Source organism: Odocoileus virginianus, chromosome 18 (assembly GCF_023699985.2).
Source record: "Odocoileus virginianus isolate 20LAN1187 ecotype Illinois chromosome 18, Ovbor_1.2, whole genome shotgun sequence".
NCBI lineage: Eukaryota > Metazoa > Chordata > Mammalia > Artiodactyla > Cervidae > Odocoileus > Odocoileus virginianus.
This window is the reverse complement of record NC_069691.1, coordinates 16,899,632-16,916,794: the sequence shown is the minus strand read 5'-3', so window position 1 is coordinate 16,916,794 and position 17,163 is coordinate 16,899,632. Positions and strand designations below refer to the sequence as shown.

The 17,163-nt window shown below is 40.3% G+C and overlaps 1 protein-coding gene across 6 annotated transcripts in view; it reads left to right on the top strand.

Moving 5' to 3' along the window:
- Nucleotides 1–17,163, top strand: part of PIP5K1B (phosphatidylinositol-4-phosphate 5-kinase type 1 beta) — a 323,645-nt gene that overhangs the window by 163,725 nt on the left and 142,757 nt on the right. For all 6 annotated transcript variants that reach the window (XM_070480384.1, XM_070480385.1, XM_070480386.1 and 3 more), the window contains one exon: nucleotides 13,584–13,701. In XM_070480384.1, coding sequence (XP_070336485.1) covers nucleotides 13,584–13,701 — 118 coding nt within the window. The remainder of the gene's footprint in view (nucleotides 1–13,583; nucleotides 13,702–17,163) is intronic.

Below are 17,163 nucleotides of genomic sequence, written 5' to 3'. Positions count from 1 at the left end.
GAGCAACTAACACTGTTTTCAGGCCCTTCTGAGTGTTTTGATTCCTTTTGTTCATGGACAGTTTATCATAAGCATACTGCATCTTTATGATTAAGACAAAATGAGATTTTTTTTCTTCAGGAATAGAGAACCAAAGTTGTACCTACCTGGATTTTGCATCTTTGACCTTAACTCTGTGTTCCAAGAAAGCAGCAGCAGCCACTGAGTGACAGGCATGTCCCTGGGGCAGGGAGCACCCAGCTAACTGGTCCTATTGAGAAGAGTCCACTGTCACATTCAGATATATCATTCAGAGTTTGTGTCGCTTTTAAATGTCAATATGACATGAATCATTTGATTCAGACTAGAATCTAAGCAAATAGTGTATTGCTTGTTTAAAGAACACACAGTACAAGGAACTTTATTCGGTGCTCTATGGTGAACTAAATGGGACAGAAATCCAAAAAAGAAGGAATATATATATATATAAATTCACTTTACTCTACAGCCAAAACTGACACAGCAGTGTAAAGCAACTATTGTTGTTCAGTCAGTCAGTCAGTCAGTTGTGTCTGACTCTCTACAACCCCATGGACTGCACCATGCCAGTCTTCCCTGTCCTTCACCATCTCCCGGAGCTTGCTCAGACTCATGTCCATTGAGTTGGTGATGCCATCCAACCATCTTGTCCTCTGTCATTCCCTTCTCCTCCTGCCTTCAATCTTTCCCAGCATCAGGGTCTTTTCCAATGAGTCTGCTCTTCACATCAGGTGGCCTAAATATTGGAGCTTCAGCTTCAGCATCAGTCCCTCCAGTGAATATTCAGGATTCATTTCCTTTAGTATTGACTGGTTTAATCTCCTTGCAGTCCATGGAACTCTCCAACACCATAGTTCAGAAGCATCAATTCTTCGGCGCTCAGTCCTCTTTATGGTCCAACTTGCACATCCATACCTGACTACTGAACAACCCGTAGCTTTGACTATACGAACCTTTGTCAGCCAAGTAATGTCTCTGCTTTTTAATATTCTGCCTAAGTTTGTCATAGCTTTTCTTCCAAGGAGCAAGCGTATTTTAACTTCATGGCTGCAGTCACCATCTGCAGTGATTTTGGAGCCCAAGAAAATGAAGTCACTCACTGTTTCCATTGTTCCCCCATCTATTTGCCACGAAGTGATGGGCCTGGATGCCATGATCTTCATTTTTTGAACATTGAATTTTAAGCCAGCTTTATCACTCTCCTCTTTCACCTTCATCAAGGGGCTCTTTAGTTCCTCTTCGGTTTCTGTCATAAGGGTGGTGCCATCTGTGTATCTGAGGTTACTGATATTTCTCCCAGCAATCTTGATCCTACTTGTGCTTCATCCAGCCTGGCATTTCGCATGATGTACTCTGCATATAAGTTAAATAAACAGGGTGACAATATACAGCCTTGACATCCTCCTTTTCCAATTTTGAACCAGTCCATTGTTCCATGTCTGGTTCTAACTGTTGCTTCTTGACCTGCGTACAGGTTTCTCAGGAGGCAGCTAAGGTAGTCTGGTATTCCCATCTCTTTAAGAATTTTCCACAGTTTGTTGTGATCCACACAGTCAAAGCCTTTAGCATAGTCAGAAGTAGATGTTTTTCTGGAACAACTATATTCCAATGATAATTGGAAAGATAATTATTACTCCAATAATAATTTAAAAAGAACATATATGCTCCAGATGCATTACATGGAAACAAGAAGCTCACATGTGGTCTTGCCTCAGTTTCCTCATCTGGACTGTTTCTTCTTTGGTTTAGCAAAGGCTTGGTCCCAGTGTTTCTCAACAAATGTGCTATTGACTTTTTTGGATGAGCTAATTCTTTGTGCAAGACTGAACATTTGTCATCCCCAGGCCATGCCAGTAATATCTCCTCATTACTGTAGTGATCAAAACCCTTCCCACAAAGCGATGGATAAATTCAGTTTCTTGATTCTGGTGGTGGTTTCATAGGTATACACGTATGTGAGAACTAACTGTACATTTTATTGTATGTCAGTTACAACTCAGTAAAGGGGCCAAATAGTGCTCCCTCCCCACCCAGCCGTATTTCTCTACCTGCCTGGGGGTGAGAGGCCCTTGTTGCAAGCTGTTGAAACATTCTGAAGTCTCTGGTGGCTATAAAATCCAATGCATTTATCTGGGTCATAGAACTAATTGCTTAGGGTGACTTGAGATGGTTTAATTTACTACTGCTCTGAGACTGCAGAATCTGTTTCCCTTAGCAACCAAGTGCACTGTGTTATTTTTTATTTCTTTATTTTAAAATGGCTTGAAGTTATTTTTAGATATTATGTATTTGCACCACAGATTATTTCATTTTGTAGATGGAAAAGAGCTCTAGACCTGTTTAAGATTTTAAGGATGGTATAAAATTCTTTTTAACTGTCTGGTTCCATGATCTTCCAAAATCACAAAATAGATGAGTGAGAGAACCATGACCATATCTTCATCTTTTGACCCCAAATTCTGTACCACCCAGAACTCAAGGTTATAGATTTTTCATGTGTAAATGGGATTAGGAAGATAGAGACTGTTTTATCATGTTTCTACCATGTAAACTTGAACCTGAAGTGGCAACAGAAGGCAAAGTTTAAGTACCAACTATGAACTAAGCATAGTCTTATTAATAATATTTGTATGTTCTGCAATATTATTGTTATTACTTTTCATCATTACCATTAAGAAAAAACTATTTTATATATGAAGTAGCTAAGGCCCTGAGGTATTAGGTATCTTAACCCAAAGTGATAAACCAGTAAATGGTAAAGCCAGGATTTGAACTCAGTGGTGGCTGGCTCCACAATTTTGTTTCTCCCTATACTATGGTGATGAAACACAGGAACGGTATTTCTTTTTTAATTAAAAAAAAAAAAAAAAACAGAACTTATGAAACTAAATCTACCTATCTGGCCCCTTGACAACCAGCTTGAATCCATCCCTCTGTTCCCCTGTAGGAGACACCATCACTGCCTCCTCTGGGATGGAAAGTATGGTTTGAAAGCTGGCAATAAATATATCTTTCCATATACAAGAATAATTATCTAATTGAAAAATTTGTTAAAAAAAAATCACCTGTATTTTCATCTACTCACTGGAGTTTAGCTTGATGTGAAGATCATTGCAGACTGCCCTTAAGTTTGATGGATTTTCTTCTTTGGGATTTATTTGAATCACCAGGTGAAGTGAAAGTCACTCAGTCGTGTCCAACTCTTTGCGACCCCATGGACTATACAGTCCATGGAATTTTCCAGGCCAGAATACTGGAGTGGGTAGCCTTTCCCCTCTCTAGGGGATCTTCCCAACCCAGGGATTGAAACCAGGTCTCCCGCATTGCAGGCAGATTCTTTCCCAGCTGAGCTACTAGGGAAGCCCAAGAATACTGGAGTGGGTAGCCTATCCCCTCTCCATGGGATCTTCCTGACCCAGGAATTGAACTGGGGTCTCCTGCATTGCAGGCAGATTCTTTACCAACTGAGCTATGATATTATTCTAAATGACAAGCAAACATATATGTCAAAGATGCATATAAGCATTGCCAAATATCAGTGCTACATTTAGGGTTTTGACAGACTAGCCAACCACCTGCATTTCAAGTTTCACTGACATAAACTCATCCAAGAATCCATTTGTACCATGGGTCAACACACTACAGCTCATGAGAAAAAGCCGGCCGTGTGCTGCTTTTTTTTCTAAATAAAGTTTAATTGTAACAGCCACGTCCATTCACTTACATATTGTTTAGGGTTCCTTTTCCACTACAACAATAGAGTTGAGTAGTTGTAACAAAGGCTGTAAAAGGTTTGCCAACCCTTGATCTATACCTGGTTTTTTCCATACAACGTTTTATATAGATGTGGATAGAACACAAAGCCACCAGAATATTCTTCTCAGGATTAAATGAGAGGTGTGACTGTTGCTGGTAAAGCCAATAATACAAGGTCCCTTCAAGTCAAAACTTTTCAAATATTTGTTGAATATTTGTGTAGTGGGGATGGGGGAAAGATGATTTCCTATCAATAAGAATCATAAGCCTCTTCCTTTAATTCAAAAGTGAAAAATTTGTTACATGCACTGAATATTACATAACATTTTAACTTATTTGAAATAGCTTGTAAACATAATTTCTCAGTGTGCTAATAACTACTTTAGAAGTTTAGCATTTAGATGATGAACAATGATATCACACGTTCCCAGTAAATGACACCCTGGAATATGTTCTTTGGTTTTGGAATTTAAGCTGTCTTCAGCTACTCACTTTTAAAGACTGGCTGTTAGCTTGTTCGCCTCAAAAGATGGTACAACCTTGTGTTCCAGAAGGCAGCTCGGGGTACCATCACAGATGTGTTCAGCAGAAGGAGGCTGGCACCTTCAGGGAGTGTGTCTTTTGTTTCACTATGTTTGTTTTGTTTTTCCTTCGAGAGAATGCAAAAACAGTCACTGTCTGATCTGGCAAGAGAGAGAACCAATTTCTGTTACCCAGGTTAAATAGTTGTATGTGAAAACTAAGCAATCTCCACCTTGCCTGAGCTGGCAGAGGCAATTAGTAATGCCTAATGCTGCTTCTGCATACCCGGCCTTACACAGGTTCACTTTGAAGACTGGGTGCCCCCACTAGTTTGTTACTGGACTGTGTCACTGGTCCAACTGTATTACACTTAAGTTTTCTTTGTCTCAGTATCACTATCTGTATATTAGGACAAAGTCACTTATCCTGCCTTATGGGAGGTGTGATGGTTAAGTTGATGTGTCAGCTTGACTGGCTAAGGGATGCCCAGATAGCTGATAAGACATTTTTTCTGGATGTGTCCGTGAAGATATTTCTAGAAGAAATTAGCATTTGAATCAGTAGACTGAGTAAAAAAAGATCACCTCACAGTTTGGGTGGGCATCATCCTGAATAGAACAAAAAGGTGGCAAACGGGCTGATTCACTCCCTACTTGAGATGGGACGTCTTCTCCTGCTGATGCTGAAAGCTCAGCTTCTTGGTACACTGGTGGTGAATCAAATCTTGAAGACAGAGTTTTGGATGAAGTAGAAAAGGATAGCTGTATTGCTTTGCCAGGCAAAGGGGGACACAGTGGGCTAATGCCCTTAAACCATGTGTACCCACTTAGGGAGGATCGTGAGAAGTTTTATAGTAATTGTTCAAAGAGGGTGTGATCAGTCCATGGACATTCTTCTGATGGGTTGGTGGTTAAGTAAGTGGGAGTCTGCCTTCAGGTCTAACTGGTCTGGGGTCTTCATGCTTGTGGGCAGCATACCACCATTAATCATTAACTCCTTCCACCTGGAGGGGGCTTCAGTATCTGCAGAAGAGCTCAAAGATATTTTTATGTGTATCCACTGATGGGAAAACAGGACCTTGCCCCAAGGCTGCTCTTGACTGTTTCTCCCTGGCCTCACATCCCCTCCATTCCCTAATTAAATACTTCAATCTGCTCCTTGGAACTCAGGGAAGGTCAGGGAGACTGAACGAAGGCTGTTTCCTATAATCAAAGAAATGGAGGACACAGAAAGGGCTTCTACCCAGGAGCCCCACAGTCCTTCGGCATTATCACTTCCCTGGGACATCAGTGTTCCTGATTCTTGGGCCTTCAGACTTAGACTGGGACTTATACCGTTGGGTTCCCTGACTCTCAGACCTTTGAGTTTGGATTGGATTACACTACCAGCTTTCCTGGGCCCCCAGCTTGCATATGGAAGATCGTTGGGCTTCTCAGCCTCCATTACCACATGAGCCAACCCCTTATAATAAATCTGTCACCTAGGAGTTGCTGACCCTCTCGTTTTGCCAGGAGGCCACTAACAGTTACAGTTTGAAATCAAGGAAGCTCACCATATATAAAATGTTGCCTCTAAAACATCAAAGCTCCAAAACTGGACCTCTTAAGAGTCCTGGTGATATTAAATCAATTTCACCCCATTGCTGAGCGTCAGATCTCTCCACTCAGTGCCACTGAAAATAGTGCTTGGTTTTTAGGCTCTGAAACCACACATGCAAAGCGGGGTGTTCACGGTACATACAAATGAGAACCCCTAAATGGCTAATCAAATTCAGCCCACCTGATCCTGCAGCATGATTAGAGATGGGGAGCATGGGGATGGGGAGATAATTGGGGTATTTGGGAAGGTTGTACCCTGAAACCTTTAACAGGATCCTGAAAAGGAAGACTAATCGAGGAACGTCAAGTTGAAGTTAAGGCCAGCCTAATTGCTGCTGACTTTTCCACTGCCTTGGTGTAGATCTAATCTCCTCTTGTTTGTTCCTGACTAATTTAGGTCATTACTTTCCCTCCCTAGGCTCTGACTTCCTTATCTGCTAAATGGGAAATTCCAGATGCTGGCTACTGCTTCCTCAAGCTTCAGCATTATAATCCTAAACATTTACTGCCATTGAGAAATAACATACTTTTGGACTAAAGACAAGCACTAACTTTAAGTTCAGTTAAATTGAAAATTGAACCCACCTCCAAAGAGTAAATATCAAAATCCCAGAGCTGATCCATAATAAACTCTTAACTGCTTTTTGATGAAATAAGGGAGAAAAGAACAAGATAGAGAAAGTACTATTTTTTATTTGAAGTTTCTTCCTCCTTTGGTGAGGTTAACAAACTCTTTAGTAACTTGATAGGGTAGAACTGTGTGATGGCTTACTTATTTAGGTTCTTACTTGGCAAAAGAAAGTTGGAGATCCTACGTGGGCCTCAAAAATTGTTAAAGATTTTTTTTTTCTTAATATATATTTATTTTATTGAAATATAGTTGACTTACAGTGTTTAAGGTACACAGCAAAGTGATTCAGTTATACATATACACATATATTATTTTTGAAATTATTTTCCATTATAGGTCATTATAAGATATTGACTATAGTTCCCTGAGCTATACAGTAAAACTTTGTTGTGTGTTTCATATCTATTTTTTAAAATTAGAAACTAGCATTCTGTTCTTACTAAGTCAGATAACTAAAAATGTTTGACATTTTGGCCTCCAGATTTTTATTGTTGAAATTTTACCAGCTCACGGGATCCAAGCATCTTGAATTAGTGCTGAAAACATCGAAGCATCTTGAATTAGTGCTGAAAACATCGAAATGTCCAAAGCCTCAATTTTATGCTGAGACAGGAAACTGGGGTCTTTTTTAAATGGGTTGAAGAGAACTAAATCTTAAATTGTGAAGACGTCTTCTCTTCGGCAGACTTCATTTTTGCTGAGTGTAGACGCCTGACCGGCTCCTGACGGCTGCCACCAGGCTCAGGCCCGGAGAGCCCACAGGGGTCTTTGGTGGAGCTCTCCCACTGGCCGGTGGACGAATGCTGATTGCAGTTGTGTTTACTGCCTTGGCTCAGCATTGCCTACCTGTGCAGAGGAGCCTCTGTGCTGGGCATCAGTGGGCCAGCGCCCGCACTGTCCCCCCTGGGTGCCCCGTGGGTCTGCTGCGGATCCTCCCTGCACCTGCTGTGTGGTGTTGCTCTCGTTCCCTGTACCTCCTGACAACCTCCAGCTGGGGCCAACAGCCCAGTAATTTGCATTTCTTTCAGTAGAGCTTCATTCATGTCAGGTTGCTGTTTGTTATTCACTGGAGCAGTTTACTAAGCAGAAGGGTTACTGAACCTCTCTGCTGTGTGGTACCGAGTGTGCAGAGCTTTGTTTTGGGCTTAGGGCTTTTACCCCCAACTTAAAAAAAAAATGTTGTAAATGGTAATACATAGAAGGGTTAGTCCTCATGATGCTTTTAAAAGAAATACTGTGAATAGTGTCCCTTTCATTCCTGTCCCTTTTGTACCTAGTGTCTAGCTCTACTGACCCCTGTTACTAGGGATCTGTACGCCCTTCAAGAGTTTTTTTATGCAGATACATGCCAAAGACATATTTTTTTGTTTTTGTATACAAGTGTTGGCATGCCGTACACAGTATTTTTCATCAACCTTCTTTCACTTAATTTGTCTCAGATCTCACCACGTCAGTGCGTTTTGTTGTTCAGCCTCTAAGTCATGTCCAACTCTGTGACCTTGTGGACTGCAGCATGCCAGGCTCCCTTGTCTTTCACTCTCAGAGTTTGCTCAAATTCCTGTCCATTGAGTCTGTGATGCTATCTTACCATCTCATCCTCTGTTCCCTCCTTCTCCTCCTGTCCTCAATCTTTCCCAGCATCAGGGTCTTTTCCGATGAATTTACTCTTCACATCAGATGGCCACAGTACTGGAGCTTCAGCTTCGGTATCAGTCCTTCCAGTGACTATTCAGGGTTGCTTTAGTGTAGGATTGACTGATTTGATCTTCTTGCAGTCCAAGGGACTCTCAAGAGTCTTCTCCAACACCACAGTTTGAAAGCATCAATTCTTTGGTGCTCAGCCACCTTTATGGTCCAACTCTCACATTCATACATGACTACTGAAAAAACCACAGTTTTGACTTTATGGACCTTTGTCCACAAACTGATTTCTATGCTTTTTAATTAAGCTATCTAGGTTTGTCACAGCTTTCCTTTAAGGAGCAAGTGTCTTTTAATTTCATGGCTGCAGTCATTGTCTGTAGTGATTTTGGAGCCCAGGAAAATAAGATCTGTTACTGCTTCCATTTTTTCCGCATCTATTTGCCATGAAGTGATGGAACCAGATGCCATGATCTTAGTTTTTTGAATGTTGAGTTTTAAGCCAGCTTTTTCACTCTCCTCTTTCACTCTCATCAAGAGGCTCTTTAGTTCCTCTTCACTTTCTGCCATTAGAGTGGTATTATCGACATAACTGAGGTTACATAAGCTTCCTCATTCTTTTGTAATAACTGCATAGTATTCCAGTGTGTGACTGAAACTTAACTGACTGGTTCCCTTCTGAGAGACATCTAAGTTGCTTCTAATCCTTCATCATTCTAAACAGTGCCATAATGAATAACCAGGTACACATATGTCATTTTATACAAACACTAGTTTAGCATATAGTAATGAATTTTCTAAATCAAGAGTTATATATAAATTTGTAATTTTGACAGTTGTAAAAAATGTCCTCCAAAGAAAAAGTATCAATTTACTTTCCTACTAGTAGTGGCTCAGGGTGCTAGTCTCCCTTGAGCTATAGCAAAGTTTTAAATTTTTACTCATCTGAGAGAGAAAATGATCTCTTGGTGACAGTTAATTTGCATTTATTCTATGACAAATGAGGTTGAACATCTTTTCATATGTGTAAGTCATTTGTACTTCCATTTCTGTGAACCGACTGATTATACCTTTGGCTATTTTTAAAAAATATTAATATATAACTTTTTGGCCTTTTCTTTGCTGTGTCTTAGAGCTCTTTATATTGGGAGGCTAGCTTTTTGTGAAATGAGTTGCATATGATGGAGTGGCCAAAAAGTTTGCGTTTTTCAGTTCAGTGCTATGGAAAAACCCGAGTGAACTTTTTAGCCAACCCAATATTTTCTCATTTTGTAACTTTCTTTTTTCTGCTTTTTAAAACCAAAAAAAAAACCCAGCCACCTCATTCTTCATGTGACATGTTCAACCTTGGGCTATCTCTTGTTTCCATGCAACCTCAATCATCCAGACTCACTGAGGGCTCCACATGTGCTGGGGCATGGCCTTTCTTTCACATTTTCACCCACTCTGCCATGTCATTTCTAGAGGTTCAGTACCAGGTCTCAGAGAGCACAACTTGTCAGTGGCAGAGATGGAACTTGAATGCAAGTCTCGCTGAACTACAGGGAGTTAGGAGTATCTCAGCCCCCACATAGGGGGTCCACTGTGATTTGAGAGAATGTCAAATCTTAATATTTATCAAAGGAAAGCAGAATTCATGAACTACAATCTACTAGAAGAAAAACAAATGAAAAGTGGTCATGTATTATGATCCACTACTGAGCATTGCTCTCCATTCAGGCAAATGGAGAAGTTCAAGATTGTATAACCTCAGCAGTTAATTATTAATATCTGTTAATTATGCTGTGAAGAAATTGCCACTTCCTGTAATGCCTCTGTTAAGTATTATCCTTGTTCTCTGTTCATTGTCTCCATTTTACACATATAATTTATTGATGACCCTATACAGGCAAGCCTTTATCATAGTTGATCCATACCTTTCTTTATATCTTAATGTGACCAAAAGCTATTAATAGATTCAGTTTATTTTTTTCATTTTTAGTGATGTAATGCCTTTTTATACTAGCCGTCAGGGGTCAGGGTGGATATGTAAAGCAATAAAGGTTCCCTTTCTTTACCTAGAGATGTTCTGTGTGTGTGTGTGTGTGTGTGTGTGTGTGTGTGTGTGTGTGTGCCTGTCTCATCTCCAGGGAAACTTAACACTATCCTTTTCACACCTTTTCAGAACGAAGCACAATAGCCAGGGAGATGTGAATCCAAGGAAAGCTGTTGTAATTAGTGGTAGATTCAGGGAAAGGTGAAGAAGTCAAGAAGCTCTGAGTAACCAAAAATGATAGTAATAAATACTGTATCCTCTCTGATAAAATCTTGGGTCCCCAACTGCATGAGAATAATCATTTAAAGAATAATTCCATGTAAGTGGAATGGGTGTTTTATTTTACTCTTAAATGTTGAAGGTGATCTGTAATAGAATGAATTATTAAAAAAAAAAAAGAATGAATTATTTTGACTGCATGAGATAGAAAGGAGATAACAGAGTGGAAGAAAATAAAAAATTGTGGCAACACTCTTGGCCCACTGAAAGTAGCCTGCTTCAGATTATTTTCTTAATATAAATTTTTTAAATTGGAGGCTAATTACTTTATTGTATTGGTTTTGCCATACATTAACATGAATCCGCCATGAGTGTACATGTGTTCCCCATCCTGAACCCCCCTCCAACCTCCCTCCCCATCCCATCCCTCTGGGTCATCCCAGTGCACCAGTCCTGAGCACCCTGTATCATGCATCGAACCTGGACTGGTGATTCGTTTCATATGATAACATACATGTTTCAATGCCATTCTCCCAAACCATTCTGCCCTCGCCCTCCCACAGAGTCCAAAAGACTGTTCTATACATCTGTGTCTCTTTTGCTGTCTTGCATACAGGGCTATCATTACCATCTTTCTAAATTCCATATATATGCATTAGTAATACTGTATTGGTGTTTTTCTTTCTGGCTTACTTCACTCTGTATAATAGGCTCCAGTTTCATCCACCTCATTAGAACTGATTCAAATGTATTCTTTTTAATAGTTTAGTAATATTCCATTGTGTATATGTACCACAGCTTCCTCATCCATTCGTCTGCTGATGGGCATCTGGGTTGCTTCCATGTCCTGGCTATTATAAGCAGTGCTGCAGTGAACATTGGAGTGCACGTGTCTCTTTCAGATCTGGTTTCCTCGGTGTGTATGCCCAGAAGTGGGATTGCTGGGTCATATGGCAGTTCTATTTCCAGTTTTTTAAGAAATCTCCACACTGTTTTCCATAGCGGCTATACTAGTTTGCATTCCCACCAACAGTGTAAGAGGGTTCCCTTTTCTCCACACCCTCTCCAGCATTTATTGCTTGTAGACTTTTAGAATTTTGGATAGCAGCCATCCTGACTGGTGTGAAATGGTACCTCATTGTGGTTTTGATTTGCATTTCTCTGATAATGAGTGATGTTGAGCATCTTTTCATGTGTTTGTTAGCCATTTGTATGTCTTCTTTGGAGAAATGTCTGTTTTCTTTGGCCTGTTTTTTTATTGGGTCGTTAATTTTTCTGGAATTGAGCTTCAGGAGTTGCTTGTATATTTTTGAGATTAATTCCTTGTCAATTGCTTCATTTGCTATTATTTTCTCCCAATCTGAGGGCTGTCTTTTCACCTTGCTTATAGTCTCCTTCGTTGTGCAAAAGATTATTACCTGCTTGCAACAGTGAGAAAAGGTGTCAGAGGTCTCTATGAGCCTCTTTGCTCTTAATCTCTTATTTCTACACAGCCTATGTTTTCAAGTTATAATTATGTAAGTTCCAAAATCATTCCTGTGGCAGTCCCATAAGATGTATAACTGAATGCATGTCTCATAAATCCCAAAATATGGGATAAGGAAATGTTTGAACACCCTGCCTGGGTATCATACAAGCATTATGAATATTCAACTGTGCTTGCTTAAGGCAACAATAGCCATTTCAGTGAGTGGATGATCTGGTCATACGTGAGTTCTTCTCCCAAGCAGCCTCCATTCCTGTGTCACCCCTGTCCTGTATGTGCCTTGCTGCTGCCTAAGTGCAGTCCTGGCCTTCCCAGAGAAGATTGGTTGTTATAGGATGGCCCCTAACAACATAAGCCTACTACTTCTTTTGGAAGTCACCAAAAGACACAGTCATCTGTAACCATGCATGGGGAAAACTGGCCGCACAATACATTGAACAGGTCATTTCCTAAATAGTTTTTAAGGATGATTTTGGACTATATGATTTTTTTTCCTTTTATGTTGACTTTTGAACCTAAGCTTCATCTAAGAATCAAGTTTACTGAATTAGTATTATCTTAAACTCATTTTTTTCATTCAAAAAATACTTATTGTCTACCGTGTGTCAGGTTTTGACACAAAAATTCTGACAGACCTCAGCAAACTTAAATTGTAGTGGATTCTAAGTACTTGTTTTATGCTGAAAGCCTTTTTATTTGTACAATGTATTTGTGTAATATCCATGAAAGACCGGCCTCAGTGTCCCACCTAGAATGTGGTGAAAAAGAATTCTGAACCTCTAAATAAAAAAATTTTTTACAATAAAAAGGTAATGTCATGTGAAATATATTACTGCATGTAGTCAAAGAATAAAATGGATGGTAAACATCATAAACATAAAAATTCAGAGTAGTGGATGTCTCTGAGGAGAAGGAGGAGTATATGATCCATAAAAACTACTAAAGGCAATTGAACTGCCTGAATAATATTTTATTTCTTAAGCAACAGTTTAGGTGCATGAGTATTTGCTGATCTCCTTATACCTTATACCTGTCATAAATTTTGCACAAAAAATTTCAAAGATGAACCCAGAAGAGGAAGAAAATCATGATATGTATGGGAATGGAAAATAGGTTTTAAAATTCCTAAGTATTTAAGGTCTTTTCCCTGTAACTGTGGGTATAAGAAAGAGTTTAGATTCAGCACCCATCTATTTCCACTGTGTTGGTTCTTTCTGTTGGTGAGACATTTTCTAAGTTATTTTACTTATTCCTAGTTTAAAATTTTTATGCAATATTCAAAGTTCAGGGCCAAAAAAAATGCATTTTTGAAATTGCACAAAACACTGGATCTTATACCTAAAGCATTACAGCAGTGGTTTCATTGGAGAGAATTGAGTCATCTTCCCAGAAAGGAGGCACAGGGGGGTGAAGAATTTTCAAGCTGAAGATACATTGTGACTGGCAGGGGATGCAAGTTTGGAGAGGCCCTTGCTATGTTAGCAGCTGTTTTTCCCTGATGGCCATTGGCCTTTGTGACACTAGCTTAGGAGAGACTCAGTATCAAGGGATGTTTTACTAGACAGGAAATTGGTACAGGACTAATAGAGCTAGAATTTGAAGTCAGAATTGTCCTTACTGATGTTCTTTATCTCTCTCTCTCTTTTTTTTTTTTTTTTTTTAACATTTTAACTGCAGTGAAGGGAGCAATCTGACCCCAGCACATCACTACCCAGACTTCAGATTTAAGACATATGCTCCACTAGCATTCCGATATTTCAGAGAACTTTTTGGTATCAAGCCTGATGATTACTTGGTAAGAACTTATCATTTTCCTTCCTTCTCCAGAAATGTGTGATGTCAACATTTGTCTCATAGCAATAGCAACAAGTATCTCATAGCAACAGCAACAAATGGCCTGCGTCTCTTACTTTACAAAGCTCTGGAGCATAGCAAAAGGATCAAGTGTTATAATGGTTATAAATTTAGCTTCAGGAAATATGTTTTGACTCTAAGTTTTACCTGATAGCTATAGAATCTACTATGGTAATTGATATTTAAATAAGTGGAATTCGGTTGCTACTTCAGATAATTCTTCTAACAGATATAATTAACTATAAATACTCCTGTGAGTTTTGCTGATTGGGTTCTCTTTGAAAGTCTTCCTATTTTAATTGCCTTATTTATACCATTCATCTCAAACTTGCCATGGCCCATGGCCATGTTCACCTTGACCTACGATTTGAATATGATTTTAGAGAAGCTGGATAGTTTTGTCCTAAACAACTCTTCATGTGGGCTCTTTCTGAAGGTATTTTTTATTTGGTACGAGGGCATATATTATCCTTAAGTCTGTCTTTTCTCCCTGTCTGCCTTTTGGCATGCAGCCAGTACAAACACAGCAGGCTTTTTGTGAGAAAGTCTGATGTGACCTCAGAGTTTTACCTTATTCCTGTTCAAGAAGCCAGGAAGTCTCTTTCTGTTTCAAGAGAAAAATGGTTTATCTTATAATTTGATCACTGTTAACACCCTGGGGCTCTTGAAAATTGGTTTTCAAGAAGCTTTGGGAAGGATACCATCAAATATTTATTGTTCATTCCATTCTGAATGATCTTAGTGAGACTTGAGCCAGATCTGAGAATAATCCTTTGCAGAAGAAGTATACCAACATGTGTTACTTATTAACAGAATATTTAAACTCTGTTTTATAATTTGAATATGGTATAAATGATTAAATTCAAAGCTGATTCTGTTCTGAGCTGATAAAACCCATGAATGATCCTCTCCCTTAGTTGGGCCCTAAGGAAAACTTCTGCCTGATGAATGAGAGAATATACTGGTTGCTCAAGGAAGTAATAGTAAGTCTTCATAGAGCATGAGAACTGAGTAGAACTGTGTAGTACTGTGAGCATGCTGCTGGCTTAAATGTGCGCTCATACTACTCACATTTGGGATTCCCTGGTAGCTCAGCTGGTAAAGAATCCGCTTGTACTGAAGGGGACCCTGGTTCAATTCCTGGGTCAGGAAGATCTGGAGAAGGGATAGGCTACCCACTCCAGTTTTCTCGGGCTTCCCTGGTGGCACAGCTGGTAAAGAATCAACCTGCAGCGTGGGAGACCTGGGTTCGATCCCTGGATTGGGAAGATCCTTGGAGAAGAGAAAGGCTACCCACTCTAGTATTCTGGCCTGGAGAATTCCATAGGCTGTATAGTTCATGGGGTCTCAAAGAGTCAGACACAACTGAGTGACTTTCACAAACAACTCAACATCAAAAATAAATAAACAACCTGATTTAAAAGTGAGCAGAGGCTCTGAATAGACATTTCCCCCCCCCAAAAAACATACAGATGGCCAACAGGTACATGAAAAGATGCTTAGTATCACTAATCAACAGAGAGATGCAAATCAAAACCACATGAGCTGTCACTTCACATCTGTCAGATGGCTGTGCCGCTCTCTGCCTCCCCACACCCCACACCTCTACCTCTCCACACCCTGTTGGTGGAGAGATTAGGTGCTTCTAGAGCAATGTCAACCCTGCCCTCTTAACCACGCAAGTACATGCACACAGGCGTTTGCAGGATGTGGGGCAGGAATTTTGGCAGTTACTGAGGGTCACTCTGGTTTTAGAAAAGGCAGAGGAACCAGAGATCAAATGCCAACATCTGCTGGATCATCAAAAAAACAAGAGAGTTCCAGAAAAACATCTATTTCTGCTTTATTGGCTATGCCAAAGCCTTTGACTGTGTGGATCACAATAAACTGGAAAATTCTGAAAGAGATGGGCATACCAGACTACCTGACCTGCCTGTTGAGAAACCTTTATGCAGGTCTGGAAGCAACAGTTAGAATTGGACGTGGAACAACAGACTGGTTCCAAATAGGAAAAGGAGTACGTCAAGGCCATATATTGTCACCCTGCTTATTTAACTTATATGCAGAGTACATCATGAGAAACGCTGGGCTGGAAGAAGCACAAGCTGGAATCAAGATTGCCAGGAGAAATATCAATAACCTCAGATATGCAGATGATACCACCCTTATGGCAGAAAGTGAAGAAGAATTAAAGAGCCTCTTGATGAAAGTGAAAGAGGAGAGTGAAAAAGTTGATTTAAAGCTCAATATTCAGAAAACAGACCATGGCATCCAGTCCCATCACTTCATGGCAGATAGATGGAAAACTGTGGAAACAGTGGCTACTTTATTTTTCTAGGCTCCCAAATCACTGCAGATGGTGATTGCAGCCATGAAATTAAAAGACACTTATTCCTTGGCAGGAAAGTTATGACCAACCTAGACAGCGTATTAAAAAGCAGAGACATTACTTGGCCAACAAAGGTCCGTCTAGTCAAGGCTATGATTTTTCCAGTGGTCATATATGGATGTGAGATTTGGACTGTGAAGAAAGCTGAGCACCGAAGAATTGATGCTTTTGAACTGTGGTGTTGGAGAAGGCTCTTGAGAGTCCCTTGGACTTCAAGGAGAGCCAACCAGTCAATCCTAAAGGAGATCGGTCCTGGGTGTTCATTGGAAGGACTGATTTTGAAGCTGAAACTCCAATACTCTGGCCACCTGATGAGAAGAGCTGACTCATTGGAAAAGACCCTGATGCTGGGAAAGATTGAGGGCAGGAGGAGAAGGGGACGACAGAGGACGAGATGGTTCAATGGCATCACTGACTCGATGGACATGGGTTTGGGTGGACTCCCGAACTCGATGGACATGGATTTGGGAGCTGGTGATGGACAGGGAGTCCTGGCGTGCTGCGGCTCACGGGGTCGCAAAGAGCCGGACACGACTGAGCAACTGAACTGAACTGAACTGAACTGAAGGTCACTGTTATTCAGGAAACATGTTTGGAGAACCCAGTGGGGTCTTGATACTGTGTTATTGAAAACAAGATTGATGATAGCTCATCTTCTGCCATATGTTACAAGTTAATGGATTCTCTCTTTCTGATTTACCTCGAGCTTCTGCCAACCAAAGTGATGCCACAGACTTGCATTTCATAACACAGATTCAGTGTGGTGAGATTGCTGTCTACCCTGACAAGTCTCTGTTTAGTGGGCCAATGGCCATCAACCTGCAGACTAGGAAGCCCATTCTTTAGTCAGTCTGCCTCACAGGATTTCTTTCCTTGGGAAGGCCTTTTTCTAAGCAACAAGTCACACAGCTTATACAGTTTCCTAATGGGCCTTTAAGCTGGAAAAATTACCTTCATAATGAGGTCTGAATGTTTACAAAGGAGCAGGAGGCTATGCTGATGGCTTCTCAAAAC